This window comes from Zonotrichia albicollis, chromosome 7, assembly GCF_047830755.1.
Source record: "Zonotrichia albicollis isolate bZonAlb1 chromosome 7, bZonAlb1.hap1, whole genome shotgun sequence".
Lineage (NCBI taxonomy): Eukaryota > Metazoa > Chordata > Aves > Passeriformes > Passerellidae > Zonotrichia > Zonotrichia albicollis.
Window position 1 is genome coordinate 22165395 of NC_133825.1, and position 21781 is coordinate 22187175.

The 21781-nt window shown below is 42.6% G+C and overlaps 1 protein-coding gene across 33 annotated transcripts in view; it reads left to right on the forward strand.

The window, feature by feature from the left end:
• ANK3 (ankyrin 3) overlaps window positions 1-21781 on the forward strand; it is a 342435-nt gene that overhangs the window by 213074 nt on the left and 107580 nt on the right. For all 33 annotated transcript variants that reach the window (XM_074544616.1, XM_074544617.1, XM_074544614.1 and 30 more), the window contains exons 6-9: window positions 1126-1311; window positions 3121-3219; window positions 13125-13223; window positions 20092-20190. In XM_074544616.1, the coding sequence (XP_074400717.1) occupies window positions 1126-1311; window positions 3121-3219; window positions 13125-13223; window positions 20092-20190 (483 nt within the window). The remainder of the gene's footprint in view (window positions 1-1125; window positions 1312-3120; window positions 3220-13124; window positions 13224-20091; window positions 20191-21781) is intronic.

Consider the following 21781-nt stretch of genomic DNA (forward strand, 5'->3'; position numbering starts at 1 on the left):
GCTGATATAGACTGAGGATCTACTTCTTCCTCTGTCATTACTTCACTTTTATTTCACAGTTACACAGTTTCACCATGATAGCAGTAGTTGAAAAGTGAAAATATCTGTTTTCTTGCTAAGATGCAATGAGGTTTGGTAATACAGGTTTTGGATATATTCATTGGTAGACAAACTGAATAAATAAATATCCAAAGCAGTTTGCCTTTGTGATTTTTTGAGTGATTTATGGGTATTATTTTGGGCAAAGCTGGATGTGCTCCTGGGTTGCAGTGACAGATATTTGGGACAGAGCACAATGTAAATGACCACTCCTTCATTCTTTAGTTTTCTAAGAATCCATAACATAAAATTAATGTATAAAGCTATAAATCCAAGACTGTACATTTATGTGTTTGAGGAATCTGCTCAAAAATCTGTTAAATAAATACCTTCTGTTTTTCAGGTTTTTTATTCTACACTATTTTGGTTATTACCAAATGGGAAAAGAAACAACTTTTTTTTTTTAAAAGGATTGTCTATCAAATTATATAAATTTTCATAAAGGGAAATTGTAGTAGAACAGCACTACATTCAGAGAATGTGGCATTCTTGATCAATTATATTATTTTAAATGTACATATATATTATGTTAGAGGATAGAGCTTTTGTTTTGTTTGTTTTTGTTTGTTTAGTTGTTTGGCTTTTTTAAAATAATCATAAAAATGTAGATTATAATCTGTCAGGAATTTATTATAATTTACTACTGAGACATCATTAGAAATTGCAATTTTAATATTCCAGCTTTTTATACCTTTTTATATAATTAAGCACATAAATATGTATCTGTATAATTAACTGTGAATTTGTGAGTAATTTCACACTTTTTTCCTTGAGTCTCAGTCATTTGCGTCTGACAATTTTATGTTGTGTCTGGAGTGCCAGAAAGGTGTTTTGGGTATTTGGAATCTTGTTCACCAGCACTTTGCTCCAATTCCAGAGTCATGGCAGGGTACTTTAACTTGCACTGTGTTACACTGGGTTGAATTTGGCCCATGTCTGTTCGTAAGGCTGAGATCTCTTGGCTCCCCCTTCCCCCCCCATGGAGGGTTTGGAGCACGCCTTGACGGTGCCCGTTGTTTGTTGCAGGATGGTTTCACACCTCTGGCAGTAGCTTTGCAGCAAGGCCATGACCAGGTGGTTTCCCTGCTGCTGGAGAATGACACCAAGGGGAAGGTCCGCCTGCCCGCCCTGCACATCGCGGCACGCAAGGACGACACCAAGGCGGCGGCTCTGCTCCTGCAGAACGACCACAACGCCGACGTGGAGTCAAAGGTCAGTTGGGAGAAGCAAGGGGCTTTGGTGCTCTCAGGTGCTGGCCACAGCCAGGGGAGATCTCCCTCGGTGTGATCTGTTTGGCTGCAGTTACACAGAACTTTCTCCTCTAACACCCGATAAAGGATAACGTTTGATTTGCCTCCTTTGCCTCTTTCTCCCCCGTTCCCCTTCTGTTTAAATCAGGGTTAATTCCTCTGGTAGCAACCTTGCAAATGGAAAATAATAAACAAAATATTATTTGAATTATTATCTCGGGAATGAAAGCCACTCCTGCAAGCAGTGGTGAGCCGTAGGTACTGCACAGTTGCCGCTCGATCAGCTGTCTGTGCAATTGCTTCTTGGAGAACTTGGGTAAACATGTAACCATTAGCACTCAAAGTACAATTAGCACTTAAAGTACTCGCTGGTTCTGCTTCCACCCTGTGGAGCTTCCCGTGTGTGCCGGGCGTGCTGCCCCCCGAGCTGCCGTGCCCCACAGCCATCATGAAGCTTTCCGCACCCATGTCACCGGTGGTGGACTAACCGTGCATTTTTTCCCCCTCTTTGCTTCCCAATGTGTTAACCTAGATGATGGTGAATAGAACAACAGAGGTATATATAAATATATCTATGCATCATCACTCCTCCATGACTTAGTGCTGCTGCATCATTTCTCCCTCCTGTCTGCATCGCATATTTTAGGATAGACACCTGCTTTAGATGAAATGAAGTAGCATGTGCTAGAGAAGACTGTAGTTTAGAGACCAGGGCTCTCTGCAGCTGGAACTAGAGTTTAAAAGTAAGAGTGAACCATTCTTGGGAACTTAACTGCTATCATAAAAGGGCTGTATTACGAGAGATGGAGTTTTCAGGGATTCTCATGGAGCATACATTTATCAGATGTTCTAAGAGCTGCAGACAACCCTGTCATGTTGTGCATCCAGGTCTGATTCTAGGCTTCTGCATGACACTTACCTTGATGGTGTCAGCAAATAGAATGATCTGAGAGTGGTTTTACAGCTGCAAAAACTCCCAAAGCAAGGCAGTGGCAGCTAGCATGGCTTGCTAACAATTTAGAAATGCATCTAGTTCCCATAAGGTTTCATACTTTGCAGGACTGATGGAATTGCTGCATGTTTTAGCATTATTTTAAAAGGAAGTAAAACTACTTAAATATGAAAATCAGTTGAAGTAATTTTATCAGTAAGACGTCTTTTAATTAGGGTGGTAACTCATGGTGTCTGAACATAACCCAGTGTGATTGCCCGCAGTGGGAGACTGGTCCTTATGGTGCTAACCCTTGGAAAAAAAACCCATATTAATAATTTAAAATAGTCTTTGATGTTATTTTCATTTGCATCTACTTGGAATTTACAAAAACCAGTTAGCAAATACCATTAAATGACTTGTATTTGAACTTCTGCAAAGAATCTTTAAGAGATTTAACTTGCAAGATTGACATAATACCAATAACGATATTTTTCTAGTTAGAAGCTAATTTCTCATAAAAGTCAGATCATTGCTTTAATACTCAAATGTTTTGCTGCTGTTTTCCTGGAATAACTGAAAGTTTCATTCAACTTCTTTTCTTCTAGAATAATTATGTTAATTTTTTTCCCTCCTGCCTAGCAAGGTGATTTTATTTAGATTCTCTGAAATACTATAAATAAACATCAGTGAGTGAAAACTAGTACAGAATTGGAGTGGTGACTTGCAGCAGGCTCCTGTTACTAGCTTTTGTCAGTGATGTGCCATCAATTGTGGAGTGCCAGTGCTATATTTTTTTAAAGTATCTATTGGTTGTGTCTTGTTTTGTTTATTTTGCAGAGTGGGTTCACTCCCCTGCACATAGCTGCTCACTATGGGAATATCAATGTAGCCACATTGCTGTTGAATCGGGGTGCTGCCGTGGACTTCACTGCGAGGGTGAGTGTGGAGCCAGTCGTGCTCAGTTTGCTTTGTGGCCACAGCTTCTGCTCAGGGGTGTGCTCAGAGAGGCACCTCTCCCTCCCCAGCCCAGGGGCCACACAGAGCACTGGCTGAGCTGTTCTGTTGCCTCCTGGTGTCAAGGGGCTTTCCCTGGGCTGCTGAACCAAACCCGAGCTCGAGACCTCACCTCCCAGAACTTGTGCTGTCACCTAAAGGAGCTGCTGTTGTCGTGGCTCCGGCCTTGCAAAAGGTGGGATGGGATCCAGGGGCACGAATGCTTCCACCTGTAGCTGTGACATATGGCAGGAGTGGTGTGTCCCTGCTGAGTTCTCCTCACCATGCCGCTGCTTCCAGTGAACATCAGGTGTGGTGCTGGGGAATGCATCTGTGCTTCCATTGCATGCACAGGAGCAGGGGATTCATAAAGGAAATCTGGAACCTGGATGAGTAGGAAATGAAGTGAGACCTAGGAGTGGAGTCCGTCGTGTAAGCAAAAGGAAGGCAGGAAACAATTGAGGGAAGTTAGAGCTGGAAGAGCAGGGGAAAAACCCAAAAACCCTATCCAGATATGGATAGGGATACAGCACAAAGGATAGGGGTACAGTATGAAGAGCAAGGAAAGGTGGTGGTGCCAGGCATGAGACCAGATAAATTAATAAACCCCAAAACAAAACAGTCTGAGGCTCTGCAAGGCTTTGGCTCACCAAACCTCACCCAAACAAAGCCAGGGAAGAGATGTGATGTGATCCAGGAAAATAGGGAGATAAAATCAAGGCATTCAAAGTGAAGGTAAATGCTGATGTAAGAGTAAATAGGCATAAATTGGCCATGAATAAATGTTGTCTAGAAATTTAGATATTTCCTATTAAATATTATTAATTAACTTTATTTAATTAATAAATGCTTAATAATGAAAATATTAGATATAATGACTTTCTGGAACAATCTTTCAATTAAAGTAGAAAAAGTAAAAAAAAAAACCCAATGTAAATTCAAGATTATATTTATGGGGGGAATTATGTCACGTGAATAATCCAGCAGCTCCTCTTCTGAGATTTTGATCATGTGCTATGTTTATTACTTTTGCAAGAAGAAAAGTTCTAGAACACTGCTAAGAGCATTTGCACAAAGGGAAAAGTGAATTTGCAGTATTCTACTTTAGATAGTTTGTATGGCTAAAATCTTGAATGCTTCTGTAGTTAAGGCACATATTTATGGGCAGCAAAGTTTTTCTGACCAGCACTGCAAAGCCCTTGCTCTGCTTTCATTGATAGCATTGACCTCTGATTTCCCAGTCCTTTAGCTGACCCAAGTAGAGCATTAAGGCATTTCATAGGATCCCAAGCTTTGGCATTGTGGGTTTGATAAGCCCTAATCACAGAAGCAGGGATGGCAAATGGGGTCTTGGGTCAAGTCTTTCCCACTCAGAAACAAGATTAGGGATTAGCAATGCTACTACATTAGCAATTAGCAGCATTTAGTGCCAGTGCACTAAATACCATCTGCCTATGCTTGTTTTAATGGCATAATAAGTCTTAGGCTTCAGCAGCTCTGTTTTGGATTAAGGGCACTTGTGGAGAGCACATCCAGAGTGAAAAGGTCATTCTTGCCTCCTCTTCAAGATCTGGGCATTCTGAATTCTGCCTCCATTGGTTGTCATCATCAGACAGAGTTGTGGGCTGGCTGGGGAGGTGGGGATGCAGTGGCATCAGCCTGGGCTGAGGCTGTGGCTCAGGGAGCACTGAGCTCTTGTTTGTGCTTGTGATACTGGGCAGGGGCATCCAGAGAGAGACAGAGCTCATCTCCACTCCGTGGCAGTTGCAAATCTAGATAAAGTTGTTGTGACAGAAAGAATCGTAGCATAAATAACAGTAATATGGAGCTGAATGTTGTTCTTTAGTGCTTATCAGGCTGCAGGGGATGAAAGCACTGCAAAGGAGGATGGGTTGGGTTCTGGCAGAGCAGTGGATTTGTAGACTAACAGAGCATTTCCAATTATCAGCACCAAGTAGCAGAGCCCTTGCTTGATCCTTGATTACCCAAATTGCAAAACAGGTACTGAAAATGACCCACCCACAGGTACAGCCTGCTCATTGCCACCTCATGGCCTCTTGTTTTAATTTCTGAAAGTGCTATCCACAGTCTGCTGTCTTCCCTCTGCAGGAAAGGCCCTTATTTGAGTTGCTGACAATGTGAGATGAGCAACACAGCAAAGATATGGAAGGGCTGTAACCCAAATAAAATATTACCATATGTACTGTAGCTCTCAGAAGTGCAAAGAGAAAACTTTTAAGATGGGGGTGTCAAATGCACTGTGCATTTTTGCTTCGTTCCCACTAAATAAATAGAAATTAATACTGCTTTTCTATCTCTGTTTATGTTCAGACTGTTCAGGAAAGTATGAATTCTAGGGAGGGGTTTGAGCAAGAGAAGGGGATTATGGCAACAAAAGAAGCTTGTGTGAGCAGGGTAATATGAAGACAAATGTGTGACAAATAGCTATCTGCCATCTGCCACCATCAGCGTAGGCAGGGAGGGGAAAGGTGGAGGAATGTGAATGGATGTGTAGGATGAAGGCAGAGCTGTAAGGCCAAGGGCAAGGGTGGTGAAAGGATGTGAGGAAAGGAGGGCAGCCTGTGGCAGAGGAGATCTCCTCAGCTGCCATTCCCAGCCAGTTTCCAAGAGCCCTGAGGGAAGGAAGAGGCTCCAGCAGGGAAGGCAAGGAAGGAGATGAGCTTGCTGCTGGCTCTCAGTGTGTGGGCAGGAGCACAGTGGTGCTGTGCTCTAAGTAAATGATGTCCCCAGTGATATTCAGGAGCAGCTGCTCCCTCAGCCCCGCTGGTACACACCTGCCTGCTCTCAGCTGTCACATATTCCCTTGGTCCCTCTTTCAGTGCAGCCAGGGGACAGGCACAGCTCCAGCAGCTCTTACAGGTGTCACAGTGCCTGCCAGCCTGTGTCCCTGCTGACTCTAGAGGCTGGGGGATGGAAATGTACCTGCTTTTACAGGTTTGCACTCCTGCAGTCCAGTGACTGAGGTCATGTCAGCTCTTCCCATGAGCTTCATTAGCACTTCTGTGGCTGCTTTCTCCTCTTGCCTTGCTGCAAGGGAAGGTGGCACAGTAAACTCCCCATTGGGATGGATGGAAATAATTTCAGTAAATCAGCTTCTGATGCCCTTTATTCCACCTATAAACAAGGAGGCAGCTCTGGGAGCCATCCTAACCTCATTCCAAATGAAACAAAATCTCCTTATTCAGCTGGATGTTTGCCATTTGGTAACAAAGCAAAAACAATCATTCCAAATTGCTCGACTTCTTGGGCTCACACTCAACAGGAAACCTGTCACAATTACTGGCAGGGTAGGCATTGCAGGGTAACAGGCATTTTATGACTACTCATCATCATTTTCCTGTAGTACATTATGGTGTGTCCAGCTTCTCCAAAATACTTCAAATACTTCATTACATCACCATATTTTGCTCTTGCTTAATTGGGAGACAATCACACAGAAACTAAAGAAGTGGAGGAGGAGAATAAAGGGTAACTGAGGGTGAAGTCTGCCTCCTTTCTTGGCCAGATTAACACTTTAAAGCAGTCACTACTTGGGCTTTGAAGGATTACAACACCTCCAGGCACCCTTCTCTTAGCTGACAGTGTGATGAATCCCAGTTACAAACTGAAAGGTAGCCAGATACCTTTGAGTGAATCTATTTTATCAATTTTTTCAACAGGAAAAACAAATTCCTGTCATTTTAAAACTATTGTTTATCAGCCACTTGTGCCTTTAAAACAAACTGTATCCGATGTCTTACCTGAAGTTTTAATGATTTAATGGAGGTGTTACCTAGAGTGTTAATGATTTAATGGAGGTGTTTGGAATAAACTGGGCATTTTATTTAGGTAAAAGTTATCTTTTGGAGGTTCACACAGTCTTCAGATAGCCTTCTTCTGTATGAGATGGTCTTCCAGTGGAAAGATCTGCTTAGCCCAGGTGAGGAAATGCCTTTGAAGCTGCACCTGTCTCTGAGGAAAACAGTGCTTAGAAAGGAAGGAAGGATCAAATTCTCTGCGGCTTCCAGAGCAGTGGCTGAGAGAAACCTCTGTGACCCCCTCATCCACTCTGTGCTTGAGCAAGTCAGAAGGTGGAAGCAGCCAGGGGATCCTCTGTGTGAAGGTGACCTCTCCCTGTATCTTTCTTGCCAAAGCAAATGGGAGGAGCTCCTCACTGTGCCATAAAACTGCACCCAGCCCTGGGAAAGCCTTCCTGATCCACAGCACTCCTTATCCTGGAGGAGATCTCAGTTCCACTGGGAGTGGGCTTTGCCTGCAGAAAGTTTGCTTACTGAGGGTTAGGAAAGGATTTGGTGATTTTGAGGGTGGTGTGAGGACAGCATGCATTAATGATGACCCTGAGGCTGAGGAGCAGAACACCATTAGCCCATCAGAAAGGGCAGGCAATATCTAAGTGACAGTGGCATAAGAGAAAAACATCTTTGTTTCCCCAGTGGTGGTTTGCCATGAGAGCCCCTTTCTATAGTCTTCCTTGTTTTCTTCCAGGATTCTTTTTATACATCTCAACCCTGAAGAAAGTTAAGTATATAAGCACACAAGAACTAAAATAGCACAATGTAAGACTTACTGGCATTAAGAAGAGAAGGAAAAAAGCTGGAAAATTGCGTAGTGTTGAGGGTTTCCTGGAAAGCATCTAATTGTGCATTTTTATCTTTAATTTCTGAAACACTATACAAGCCTCAGTGATCCCAGTGACTGCTACTAGAATATAAGACTTTTCTCTGCAGGAATTCTGTGTTGTAGCTCCAGTTCTGAACTGCAGGAAAATACAGGGGAGGATATTGAGTGTTTTAACATACAACATGTTGGTGTTGGTGCATAGTTGCATATGAGAATCTTCAAATGCACACCACAACCTTCCCATACCTCCAGGATCTGGCAATAGTGGTAATAACAATGTAGTGGTGCTGCTGACAATTCCAGCATGCAAAAACCACCATTATGCTCTTCCCTCTAATGCTGGAGGGATTTTCCACACTTTGTAAGAAATTTCTGTTAAAGCAGTCTGGCTATTTTCAGTTTCTGTCTTACTCACACATTCTGTGTCAATATTAAGCTCTTCCTAGAGTTTGCTCTTAGTTGAGGAGTGAGAAGAGCTCTCTTACTAAATTTCAGGTTAATCTGAACATTTTGGTAAGAAACTGTTCTGGTTTTTTTTAAATCAAGGGAGAGAAATTTGACATCAGATAGATAGTGTCATTTTCCTGATTAAAACTGCACTCCACTGAGAGGCTGGGAGAGCTCAGAGGTGGAGGTAAGTTCTCTCACTGGCAGCAAGAAGAAATGCCAAGTCCATGTGACTGGCAGTGAGTTTTCACAGTCCTGATGTGATCAGCTGCTCAGTCAGCATTTAAATCAATGCAGCACATGACTAGGAGATGTTTTCCCTTTGTTTCGTGCCTTCCTTTAAGGTGAATTTCAGAGCCCAATATGAAGCTGTGAGTGCAAACATTTACTTTTCTTGGTTATTATTAACATCCTTATGCTTGTGAGACTCCAGCTGTGATGGGAGAAAGAGGCAATCTCATAGGACAGCATAGCACACCAGAAACCCAGGGGGAGTTCCTGGTTTTCTAAATGCATTAAAATGGAACCATTGCACACTGACAATTTTAACCCTATTTTTTTCCTTCACTTCCTAACCATCCATGTTGCTAAACTGTAGTAGAAATGAGCAATTCTGACTGCTGTGGTGAGCTGTGATGGATAACACTGTGTGTCAGAGGGCAGCTGGTCTCATTTCAGCTGGGACATGTTAGTTGGCTCACTTCTCAACACAAGATAACTGAAAAGTTTTTGAGTTTTCCTGTGAAGCTGTAGATGAAGAGGTGCAGCTGGAAAGCCCTGGTGTTCCCTCTGATCAGGCACAGGCAAAGGCCCCTGACTGTAAAAGCAGCGCTCCTCTCCCATCGTATTTGTGGGTGTTGTGTGGCTCTGGAGGAGGGCACAGGCCCTGTGTGAGGGGGCTGCAGGAGGCAGTGGATGGAGACCAAGGGAAAACCACCATCCACAATGCTTTGACGTGTAGAAAAAGTTGCCTGCACCTAATCCATGGTATTTGAGCTATGAACAGCCTCAGAGGACTTCAGGTCCCTTGTCTCAGGAAATCTGCCAAGAAGGAGAGGAAAGGCTGTGTTCTAGTTGATAATCCCATGGCCATTTTCTCCATAGTTTTAGCTTGCTATTCTCACAATGATGTTTCATATTCCCTTTTGAATTTATACTCACAAATTGGACCTCAGTGTGAAGGGGTCTGCCTGAGACATTACCCAATGTTGGATATTTCAACAGCAAGGGCAAGCAGCACTCCAGCAGGAACTCTGGATCTGAACCACATAATTTAATGGCAGCTTTTGGAAGGCATTTCAGCTTTATTACTGCAGGAAAACATCTTCAAAAATTTCCTGATTTACTATTCTATCTTAAGAACAAAGGGAGAAATTTATAGAAGATCAAACGGACAAAAATAGACTGAAAAGACAGTGGATGCTGTTGATACACTGAAGAATTCAGAACCTTACATTTGGTGGCTATTTTGTTTGCTGATACCACAGTTTTAGTGTTAATAAACAACACCAAAGTTGCATATATTATTAAGCTTTTTTTATCTCGTGTTTCTTGTGACAAGTACAAATAACTCCATTTTGAGTTCCTTGCTTTACATTTTGTCATCAGAAGAATTAATGATGGTGTTGTCTGAGGTTTTTTCACTTCTCAGTTTGTGTCCTTAATTGTGAGATGAGAGATGGGAAAGGACCATACATATGAAACTTCCAGCAGTGATTCTTTAAGGCTTGGTACAACAGAGTATTGACCAAAGCCAAGTTTCTTGGCCTGAACATCAGTGTGCAATTATTCAATAATTCAAATAATGCATCTCCTTCTTCATCTGTTTTGAGTCAGAACTCTCAGACAGCTGAATTATTACTTAGCATTCTTTGCTACCAGTAAAATCTTAAATAGCTAAACAGCAAAATTAAATTCTAATAGAGACCTGCCCCCCTTTTTTCCCCCCTTCTTTTCCTCACAGTGTTTTCCTGAGATGTTAAGGTTGAAAAAGGTTAAAAGTGTTTTTAATTATTCATTCCTTTAATTTTTTAATGAACTGCATGATCAGGTTAGTAAAGTACAACAAAAACTGCAAACTCCTTCCAAGGAAATGAGTGCTCTTTCCTAGGAAAGAGAAGCTCTTTGGTCATCCATAAGGACAAATATTACACTGGACATACAGAGATTAATTTGCATTATTCCTCCTGCTCCATTAATTATTTCTGGGAAGCTGTAGTTGGTTTTCTGTAGTTGGTTTTCCTCACAATTTTTTTTTTTTTGTGCAATCACATCCTTTCTCCGTCCATCTCTTTGTAATGTGAACTTGCTGCCTATTTTCAACCAAAAGTAACTCCAGGTTTCAAGATGCTAAAGACAATGAATTTAAATGTTTTTTGTAAAGACAGGTGATTACATAGAGCAAAGATGGATTGCTGACTCTCGAGCTCAGCCCTCTTTTGGTGCTGGAGAATTTCCTCACATTTCCAGCCAGCATGATCGCCCCTGTCAGAAACTGGGAGAGAAATATGCTGTCCTAATAGCTTTGGTAGCAATCCAGAAATCTGAATGTCATTTGAACAGGACTTGGTTTTGAACATGAAAGTGGATATTTTTCATTTTTTCACCCTTGCAAGCAAACAGTGTCACCTAACCCTTAATTGCTGAGGGGTCATCTTAATTGCTAAGAAGTCATCTCTTTTAGTTTTGAGCTGTGTATTTGCCAGCACTCATCCCTGTATTCCATAACCAGCTCTCCTTCATTCATGGCAGCAGCAGCTTTGACTGGCAAATAATTAGATCCAAACGTTCTTGTGTGGTTATGCCCTCCCTTGTGCTGCTCTAGATTCAGCTTGGTGTTGAGATGAATGAGTACCAGACTTCTAACAGGTGTTTGTCTTGCATTTTGTAATGCTGTTCCTTCCTCCTCCGTTTCTTTCTTGATACTTGGAACACACTTTTCTTCTTGTCTGTGTATGAGCCAGTAAATTATTAGTACTAAATTATTTTGATGTATTAACGGGCACTAGGCTCTGTTAGGCTAAGTTGACCTCTTTAGCCCTTAACATCAGCAAGTAGAAAAAGGTGTTTCTTTAATCTAAATTACCTGCAGTACTCTTTACTTGAAGACACAAAAATTATTTCCTTTACCATTTTTTTCTCGGGAAAGTAGAACTCATCTCTCGCTCCTTCTGACCTCAGTAACATCTTTCCTCCTGGGAAGAGAAAAAAAGCACAAAGTATCTCCACATAATTGTTTTTCTCCTTTTTTTTCCGCTCCTTTTTGTGACTGGTACAGTAATGTAGTGACCCCATATTATATCCAATGTCAGCTCCCAGTCAAATAGAATTAACTCTTTTTTTCAAAACCATCTCACAGAAAATTTAAGTGGTCACATAGCTTTACCTCCCTGAAAGGACTAGACATGCTGCACTTTCTGTTTAATGTGCTGTTTAATCTTGTTTTACTTTGCTTTTTAAAGGAATGAGAAGCTACCCTGGCACAGTCATCACTTTGATCCTCTAATGATCATGAATATTGTAGAAAGGATCTCTGTCATTTAACCTTGCTAACATGTATTTTACCTCTGAGATAACATTAATTAGTACTTTCTAGTAGCTGTGAGTTTGCTTCATAGTGAAATTTTGTGTAAATGTAGCAGCTGCATGAGGTACATGGTGTTATGATCAGGCTGTGAGTCAGCTTGTCAGAGCTGAGAGGGGATCTTGTCTTGGTGCTGGCTCTCCATCGCTGCACTCACCTGTGCTGCTGAAGGCTCTGTTAGCCAGCTCAGCCAGCCATACCCTCCCTGCTGCTCAGGGAGCCACAGGACCCTGTGTGCTGCTTTCTTCTTGTTGCCAGGGCTGCTGGCTTACACAGCCAGCTGTGTGTGCTGCCCCAGCACCCAGGAACACACCCTCTACAATTCTGTGTGCCTGCATACCCTGGCTGCGTGCTCTGCTTGGATCCCTTTATTTTTCCTTGGCTCCATATGATCAGATGCACACAGGACGTGGCCTTCACAGGGCACGAGATGAAGGAGTCAGCAGAGCATGAAGAGACGTCCTGGCTGCATCTTGTTGGGAAGTGCAGCCTGTGTGTGCTCACGGTGGGTTATGTAACTGTCCTGGATGTGCAGCATCTCATCCCTGCCTGTGCCAGCCTGCCAGGCTCACTCAGGGAAGCACACACACTCCTCTGCAGCCCCACTTCCAGCACGGTGTTGCACCCATTAGAGGAGCAAATTGAGGAGGCAGAATTAATGGTGGAGCTGAAGTGAAGGTGCTTGCCAGGCTTTCAGGGTTTGCTGGTAATGTTCAGAAATAAGTAATGCTGGCCTCTCATAATTGTTGTATGAGATCTGCAGATATAATGGTTTTGTTTATTTTTCTATGGATCCTACAAGGTTTGTGAAGTTGAGTTTTGAATCCTTATCACTACAGGTTCCTAAACAACCACAGCTGGATTAAATTGCTAAGATTCAGTAAAATTGTGTAAGTTCAACCCTTAAGCAAAAGTTGTGAGCTGAGGCACAATCGTGCCATCTTATAACCCTAACAGCAATTTGACTTTTGTCTTCACTGTGTTTATGTTGAGATACCAGGCCAGTAATTCACATGTGTGGTTGAGCACAGCTTCCTTTTGCTTTCATGCTCCCAGGGAAACAAACTGTGTTATGATTTAGCAAATTGGGCATAATCCACTCTGTGAGCAAACCAAAAATGGAATTCATGAAAGACAGACATATGCATATTTATTTTCATGTTGTTTTCTTCCACAGAATGATATCACACCGTTGCACGTTGCATCAAAAAGAGGAAATGCAAATATGGTCAAACTCCTACTGGATCGAGGAGCTAAAATTGATGCCAAAACAAGGGTAAGCTCAAGTGTGAGTGCTGTAAGTGGCTGTGTGGAATGCCTGCCTCTGACCTGAGTGATGCTGTAGAGCTTAAATCATTCATCTTCCCAGGAGGCTGCTACAGCTGCACTGCATTTATTTTTAATGAAATTATTGCAGTAGGATACTAACATTTTACATCTCTTACAGCAGTGTGTGAAGCACCAAGGATGGCAAAGCTCAGAGCCAACCATTTTCCATGTTCCCTTTCCAGTGTTTAATTAGGAGCTGCTTTTATCTACTTGGGAGTAGAGGTGAATGTACAGGAGGATGCTAAAGACCATTTTAGTCAGATATTTCAGAATTTGAATGCTAGCAGGGTAACTTTGAGCCACAGTGTGTGTTTGCCTTTCTCTATCCACAGGCAGTGTCACAGAGTGTGCTGTGGCTGATGATTCTGCTGCAGCTCAGGCTCTGTGTGGGATTTGTCAGCATATGGGGCAGGCACAGGGATGGTTTCCATCAGGCTGACACCTAACTCAGTGCCCTGAGTGACTTAGACATAACCACATGCATTGAGTTTTTAACTGCTGTAGTTAAAACCCAACCAAGCCAGGGATATTTTATTTACTTATACAGCAGAAGAAAAAAAAAAAAAAAGAGAGAAAGAAGGAAAAAGTTCAAATGTTCAGAAGTAAATCATAAATCTGGAGCTAGTGGTGCTGTGGGCTGTCAGGGCAGTCTTTGCAACACACTCCTGTGTGTGAGAGGTAACTGTCGAGAGCTGTCCCAGTAACTTTCTGACAATTATAATTTTCTTGACATATTAATTTATCACCTCTACCTTTTCCATTTTGAATTCACCTGTATACGTTCAGAATCATTCTAAGCAAAATAAGTGAAAAACCTAAGAATAGTTTTTCTGCAGTTGTTCCTGTATTCACAGGTTTTTGTTTGGTTACTGTAGTGCCTGAGACTTCCTGCAGTGCTTGTTAGGCACATTTGTGTTTTTGTTCTCTGTCGAATTCAGAAACTGGGTCAGTTTATTTTGTCATCTTTCCACATGTTCTTCCTTATTGCTTCTATTTTACCTTTAGTAGCTGATGGTTTATTTCTAAAATGTTTTAAGTTCTTTTCTAGTTGGGTAATAACACGGAAAAGATGAATGACTTTTCATGGGTAATGTGGACAGTGGGTATAGTTCCTGCACTGAAATTCCAGCCTCCTCTGTGCCACATAGGGGTACCAGGATAAGGAGTGTGCTTCTGCCTTGTGGTGGGGAGGGACACTGTTTGGTAGTGTGTAATTTGGTCAGAGCAGGGAGAAGGGGACCTGGTGGGGGATTGGCTGCTTCCCTCTGCAAGTATTTGTATGGCCCACTGCAGTCCAAATCATTAGGGAACAGTACTTAAAATAGCTGGAGTCAAGTTAGTTCTTTCAGTTAGGAAAATTCGTGCTCTGCTTCATTTCCTCTGTCACAAGCTTGGGGTCAGACACTGGGATAATTTATGTAACTAAAAATACAGGCTGGGACGGAAACAGGATCTAGGAAGAGGGGCAGAAGCATTAACAGCTCCTGAGGCTGGCACAGCTTCCCACCGAGGCGAAGGCAGCGATGAGCGTGGCTCACGAAGCGCTGCCTTGTTTTTCCTGGCTCCCCCAGAGCCTGCCTGCTGGCCCAGGCACCCATCCTGTGCAGAGGCCGGGAGGGATGTGCACAGCTCCAGCTGGATGTGTGTCACTCACGGTGTGCTGGCTGGCTCTGGCAGGGGAGCTGTGTCGGGGCTGGGTGAGGCTGCGCTCGGGGCGGCTCCTGGAACCCCACACCCTGCAGGACCCCCAGAGGGAGCAGCACCAGCAGGGCTCACACATCAGTGCCAAAAGCCAGAGAAGGCTGAGAGGTGCAGGGTGAAACAGGGCATTGCTTCAGGGGAGCCTGCCTGCTTCTCATATTCAACAGCAAAGATGAATTGCCCTGAGCAGGCACAACACATGTTCCTGCTAAATCTCTCCAGTTGTTCCAACCTGACCCAATGTTGTTTTCCAATTAAGATATGTCAACTTTGTAGCTATTATTTTATTTTTTTTATTACTATTTTTCTTTTCAATGTCCCAGATATAGAATGGCCCTACAAAAATACAGGGTGACAAAGGCTCTGGTCATATCCTTTACCACTGCTGAGTGCATTGAAAGGCAAAGAGCAGCTGAGGCTGTCTTTTCTGATACATGTGTCAAGCCCTGCTTATCAGCTGGATGCCCAGGCAGAGCCCAGCATCATTGTGTGTTCTGTGAGGGGCAGGTGCTGAATGCACACACAGCTTGATAACAGGTGGGATTTGCATGTGAAAACGAGTGAGTCTCCTAGTGCCATATTTATAAAAGTGAGACCCCTCTCATTTTTCCTGTTTTTTTCTAAGAGATTTACAGAATTCTTGTATGTAAGAGATAAGCAGATTTTTTTTTTCTATTAGGATAGGTTTTTTGTCTTGGGCATTTGATATTGTTTAATTCAAAGACTGATTATTGAAGATAAAATACCTTCTTAAAGATAAATGGCAAAGGTTCTGTACCCTTATGAAAGGATTTAAAAAAAAATCTTGAAATTTGTAGTTTTACTGCTCAGTGGGAGAAACTCTGAGACCTTTGTTTCTCCTGTTTCATGTCTGTATCTCACCTTTAAATGAGAATGCAGAACATACTGTTTTGTGTTGCTGACCAACAGAGCCAGGATTTGCTACTCTGACTCTTAGATGGGACAGATTTATCTATTCAGCTGGCATTTTGTTCCTGCAATCCATCCTCTGTATGGGATACTGGAATACTCTCCACATAATACTTTTTTTTTTATTGTTCACAAAACAAATAGTTTTATAGGTAAATTAAAGAAAAGCCTTTCCTGAGCAATAAGTAAGTTGAGGTAATGATTTCTTTTCCTTAGTCATTAACATGAGCATTTGCATTTGCTGCTGACAGATGGTCCAGGAAACTGCAGTGCTGAAGTACTGCACAAAAGGTTAACACGAAGGGCTAAATCCTTATCCTGTTTAAATTACTGTAAAAGTAATCCAGGAGCTTCCACTTTCTCTGGATTCATTAGGACTGGGATTTGATGAGCACCATTATACTCTTACACACCTGCACACTGTAGCTGGGACTTGAGAGAACATGTGAGACACATCCCAAAAATATGTTAAAACTATTTTGAGACTCAGACAAGCCTTTTTTTTTTTTCCATTTTAGTTCACGCTATGTTGCATTGTTTATTTTAACCAGCTGTTCATCTTCCCTCTGTTTTCTTTTTGTGTGTGAGATGTCTAGCAACTGGTATTTGGGGCTGGGTACTGAATTCTTAAGGGTACCCCTCGAGAACTGTGTGCTGCCAGGGCAGCTTTAATCATTCTGGTTTTTAGCCAAGATTCTGGGCAAAGGCCTGTTAATGCCTCATGTAACATGTTTACTGAATGTTGCCCTAATTATGTTTTTTCTGTCTTCCAGAAAAGACTTTAAAAAGTAAAATTTAATTAGAGAGGTTGATTAAATTAGCTTGATTTGCTTTGGCTGTCTAATACTGTATATGCCAAAGTGAATTTGTGTCTGAAGCAGGCAGCAAGCAAGTTTTAGCCTGGATTAACAGTAAGTGTTTATAATCTTCATTCTACTGATTTTGCAGCTGAACAACAGGCCCAGCACTCATATCTGCATGAAAACACGTGGGATATGCTCGTTGAAGATGCATCAGATCATGCATAAGCTGCTCCAGAAAACCCACATGTATTAAGATATGAAATAACTGCAGTGGCACTGCCTTGGCATTCTGAGTGACGAGCAGAGAGAGCAAACCTTGTTTGTTGCCCAGGAAGGGGCAGTTTGCAATAGTGTGCCAAAGGAGGGAAGAATTCAGGAGAGCTGGAGCATGGAGTGGGACAGAGCCCTTTGGAATCTTTGGGAAATTCCCCATGCCACGATGCAAGGGGAATCCTGGGGGAGCATTGACAGGGAAGAGGGAGCTGGGGAGCACAAGGAGGCTGCTCTGTGCTGACCCCACACTGCTCAGGGTCCCTTAAAGCCATCGTGGTGGTGAGGAAACACACAGCAGCAGGAAGGCTCAGTCTCAGGACAGTTTAGTGTAATAAGATCAGAGAGCTACACAGGTACCTGAGTGTCAACAGAGACCAGAAACAATGCTTAGGTCTCATTTGTGTGTGTTTCAAAGAAAAGCTAAAGCAGGCAGCAGCCCCAGAGATGGGTGTGCAATGCTAATGGGAAGCTTGTACCTAATCATAGCTCCTCCTATTGTCCTCCTGGCTTTGCTGAAGCTGCTCTCAGGCTCTCTGGAGGGATAGATAATACAGATGATATGATTTATCATGTCAGTGCATACTTACAGAGTCCTTAATCTGCAGATTATTGTCATAATCGTTTGTAATGGTTTTTCTGAGCCATTGCAGACTCATATTAAGGCAAGTTTGCTTCCTAATACATGTAATATATTTTAGGCTTCACATGGTATAGTCTATGTGAACAGTAAATAAGCAACTAGAAGATCTCCTGACAAAGTCAGTGAAGTCTTGCTGAGCTCATAGCAGTCTGTTTTAATCTTAGAATCTCTTTTTATAAAAGAAGTATTTCTTACCTGCATTTTAGATTACCCCTGCACATTTCTTTACCTGCTCTGTGTCACGCACCAATTAACAAAACCAGTGAATAGTGTCTTTTGAAACTATCAAAAAAAAAAAAATCTATGCTGCTAAATTATCTGTCTTGGGGTGTATTTGCTCTTTGCAGAGGGAGACCTGACATCATGGGAACAATAGCTGTAGATCAGCTGTCCCGACAAGCACCCCCGTGCATCGTCCTGTTGTGTCACACCCCAGTGACACACACCAGTGATGCCTCTGCTGGTGGTGACTGCCGTGTGGCCCAGAATGAGGTCCAGCTGGCCAAGCATGGCTGCTTGCTCCTCCTGAGCCCAGAAACCTTGTCAGCCACAAGGGGTGGGTGCTGTGCTCTGGAAGGGTCTAGCCTGGCACAGGAAGATGACCAGAGATGACTCATTCTCTGTGAGCATGGTGTGTACTAACCATGGTATGTTGGTGAAATGAGCTGGGGAGGTGTTGGATCTGGAAAATGGTCTCTAACTTTGGTGCCTGATCTCCTTGAGTATCTGTCTTTGATGTACCTGCAGAATGTGATAGCTATAGGAAGTAAAAAGAGTGAACAATCTAATGTACATGGTGATCTTCAGCTGTTGCCTATAGGTCTGTAGTTGCCTAGCCTTGCTGGGTTTGAGGTTTGATTTTCCTTCCCATACAAGTTTGGTTTTTTTTTGTTTTTTTTTTTTTGTAGGTGATATTTTCATATCAAATGTTTGTGTCTGCTCAGTACATGAAATGCCCTCACCTGTGGGAGCTACTGGTATAAGAAATACGCATTACCCATTTTAAACACTTGTGAAGCTGTGGCAAAACATTTGCAACTCGGCTAAAAAAATGCATCATTTGTGGGTTTTGGTATCTTCTCTGTCTTTATTTGTTTTGAGCAATACATCTTGAATTTGTGTAGTATCATTTTAACAGGGTGCGCTTCCCAGTACTTTATGGGCTGAAATAGCAGGAAGAAGCAGAAATTACAATAGAATTATTGTAATTACACCTTGAGAAGTGTCAGTAAGAACACTGTGGGCCAAGCTGCATTCATCTTGTGGGAACAAATTACTTCCCTGAGTTAAGGGAGTTAGGTCTGAACCAAAATATTTTTTTCATCTATGTCAAAAATTTATTCCTTACTTTAAGTGAAAGAGCAGGCGCAATGAGAACCATGCAAGTTTTAAATGAAAGTAGCAGGAAAAGTTTATCATGAACATTCTTTCCTGTTATCTTCCATAGGTTTATCAGGAGCAGGCAAAAATGTAGAAGCAGGAGAATGTAAGGCTCTCTGAACCACGTCCCCCCTCTCCCTGGCTGCCCTCCACACTTTGCAGGGCTTAAGCTGATATTCCAGTAGAGTGTGGTTTAGGAATTACCAAGGAAGAAAGAATATTATAATTCCACATGGAAAGTATTATTAAAGAGGTACCTTAATAATACTTGTTGTCATACAGAAATGGAGGGGGAGTGCATGTGTGTGAAGAGAGTATGTGAGAGGGAATTTTAGATAATCCCTTGTATAAAAATGATGTGACACACATATTCTAGACAATACAACATATGTGTTATAAGAGCAGTGGAAGACACCAGAGAAAAGCTCCTTCCTATGTGATTTGTAAATGGAAAAAACAAAGTTTCTGAAAACTTTGACATCATTTCCAACGAGCAATAGGATGTTGACTATTACTACGGAAACTATTCCAAAAGGGCTATGGGCAGTGTGCCTTGACTCCAGGCCAGTCATTCAGCTGAGGGTCACATAAGCACAGACTGCACAGAGAGACAGAAGTGAGTCCAACATACTTCCATCACCTGGGATTAAGATGCTTTTCTCATCTGCTGCACACTTGTCAAAATCAGTGTAATAAAAAAGTCTGAGGAGGATTTTTTTTCCCCTCTCAGACCGACTGGCTATCCACTGACTCCGATGCATGCTGACAAATGAGAGACCCACTTTTCTCCAAGGCATGCAGGCAAAAAGCACCTGAAGTGCAATCTCATCTTTCTCTTGCACGTGCAGTGAGGGCCTGGAAGGAGCCCCATTGCACAAACACCAATGTGATATGGCTATTTACACGTTCAGAAAATCAGAGCCAGGGTGTGCTCTGTTGGTTTAATCAAACAGGTTCAAGTGTTCATCTGCAGGAGAGCAGCGCCTTGCAGGAATTAATGAGCCTCCTGGGACATCACAGGCCTCTGCAAAAGTGTGCAGGACTTCAGCATGTCTGACACTAATGAGCTATAACTCTGTGTCCCACAGGATGGGCTGACCCCCCTCCACTGTGGAGCAAGAAGTGGCCATGAGCAAGTTGTAGAAATGCTGCTGGATCGTGGTGCCCCTATTCTTTCCAAAACCAAGGTAACTGATCCTCTTTCCCGGTGGGATAATCCTTGCACCTTTTTTTTTCTTTTTCCTGATATAATTCTGTGTGTCTCATATATTTAAGGGTTTGGCAATAACTTTCCTATTTCTTGGTTATTTAAAGTAACTGTGTGGGAGCTCTCCAAAGTGAATGCCGTATGTAGAGCACGTCTGCATATGTAAAATGTGTTAAATCCAGATATACAAGAAAAGATTTCTGTGCCAACCAAAAAGGCTTGTGTGGCAACCCTATCCCTCAGAATTCCAGTAGCTGAAGAACTCTGTGTCTATCCTGGAATAAATACACGGTGATTACAATAAATCTTCGGCTTGTACCAATCTACCCTAAGGCTAGAGAAGAGACAAGAGATAAAAATAGAGCAATGTCCCTTTGCAGAGACAGCTCATATTTCCTAAGGACTTAGCCTGATTATCAGATTCTCTCTTTTCTGTCTCTCTACGGTTTATCATGCAAAATTCTTCCTGGTAATTTCAAATCACCTGTGCCAGGGTGCACAGATTGCTGTAACCCAAGGGCTGGCATTAAAGAAAGCCCTTGCCAGAACTCTGCAGGCAGTGGTCTCTGCTGTGCTGTTACTGCTGATTTCAAATCTCAGAGCAGCAGCCTGCTTTGCACCACTGCAATCCATGGCTTCCCCGTTCAGGGATGACATTTGGGCTGTACACTTTGTTGAGGTTCTTTCCAAAGATAACCTTCCACTACAGGTTTTTTTTTCCCTTAGTCTGTAACCAGTGTGTTGCAGCAACATTCCTGTTCTGTTGTTATTTCTTTTCTGTCATCCTGTCCTATTCTGTCTCAGCACCCTTCTATATATTCTGCTTTTCTCCCCCCTCCTTTTTCCCCCCCTTTACTGGATTATATTTAGCATTTGTTTGGGGAGGTTGGCACCAGCTTTCCTCTGCTCAGTGAGTCACTGGCAAGGGCTGTCATGGGTAATCTGACAGACACTTTTCACCCATCCTCTGCATGTGGAATTTCCATGGGCTCCCACAGCCATAGCTTGCAAACTCCATGAGCAGAACCACAAGGTGCTGTCTAGGAGCCCTTTGGGCCACATCTGCCACTCTCGGAGCCTAGAACTAATATTCCAGGGAGAAAAACTCTTCCACCCACTCAAAAAGCTTTTTTTGTTACTTAAATGAAAAAAAAAACCACCCAAACCACCACCAAAACAAAACCACAAAACCCCCAACCAAACAAAAAACCCCACAACAACAAACCAAACCAAAGGACACCCACATAAACATACACCCTATTTCTTCCATTTCCACCATTGTAAATGAAAACCTCTCCTAAAGAACTACATTTCTGTGTTGAGTGGATGTTGTATTTTCAGGTGTTACCCCTAAACTTAAGCTGCTGTTCCAGGACTGTAGGTTTTGAATTTGTGGCTCCTCCTGAGCAGACTCACAGAGCCTAGCCCAGAGTTCACTAGACAAAATCAGGCAGATTACAAGGGATAGTGGGTTAGAAATTGCCTCAGGCTGAGAGACAGACTGGATGTTGATCTGCAGAGGCTTATATAAACAACTTCTGCAAAATAAGAGCCTTCTCTGGAAGAGGGAA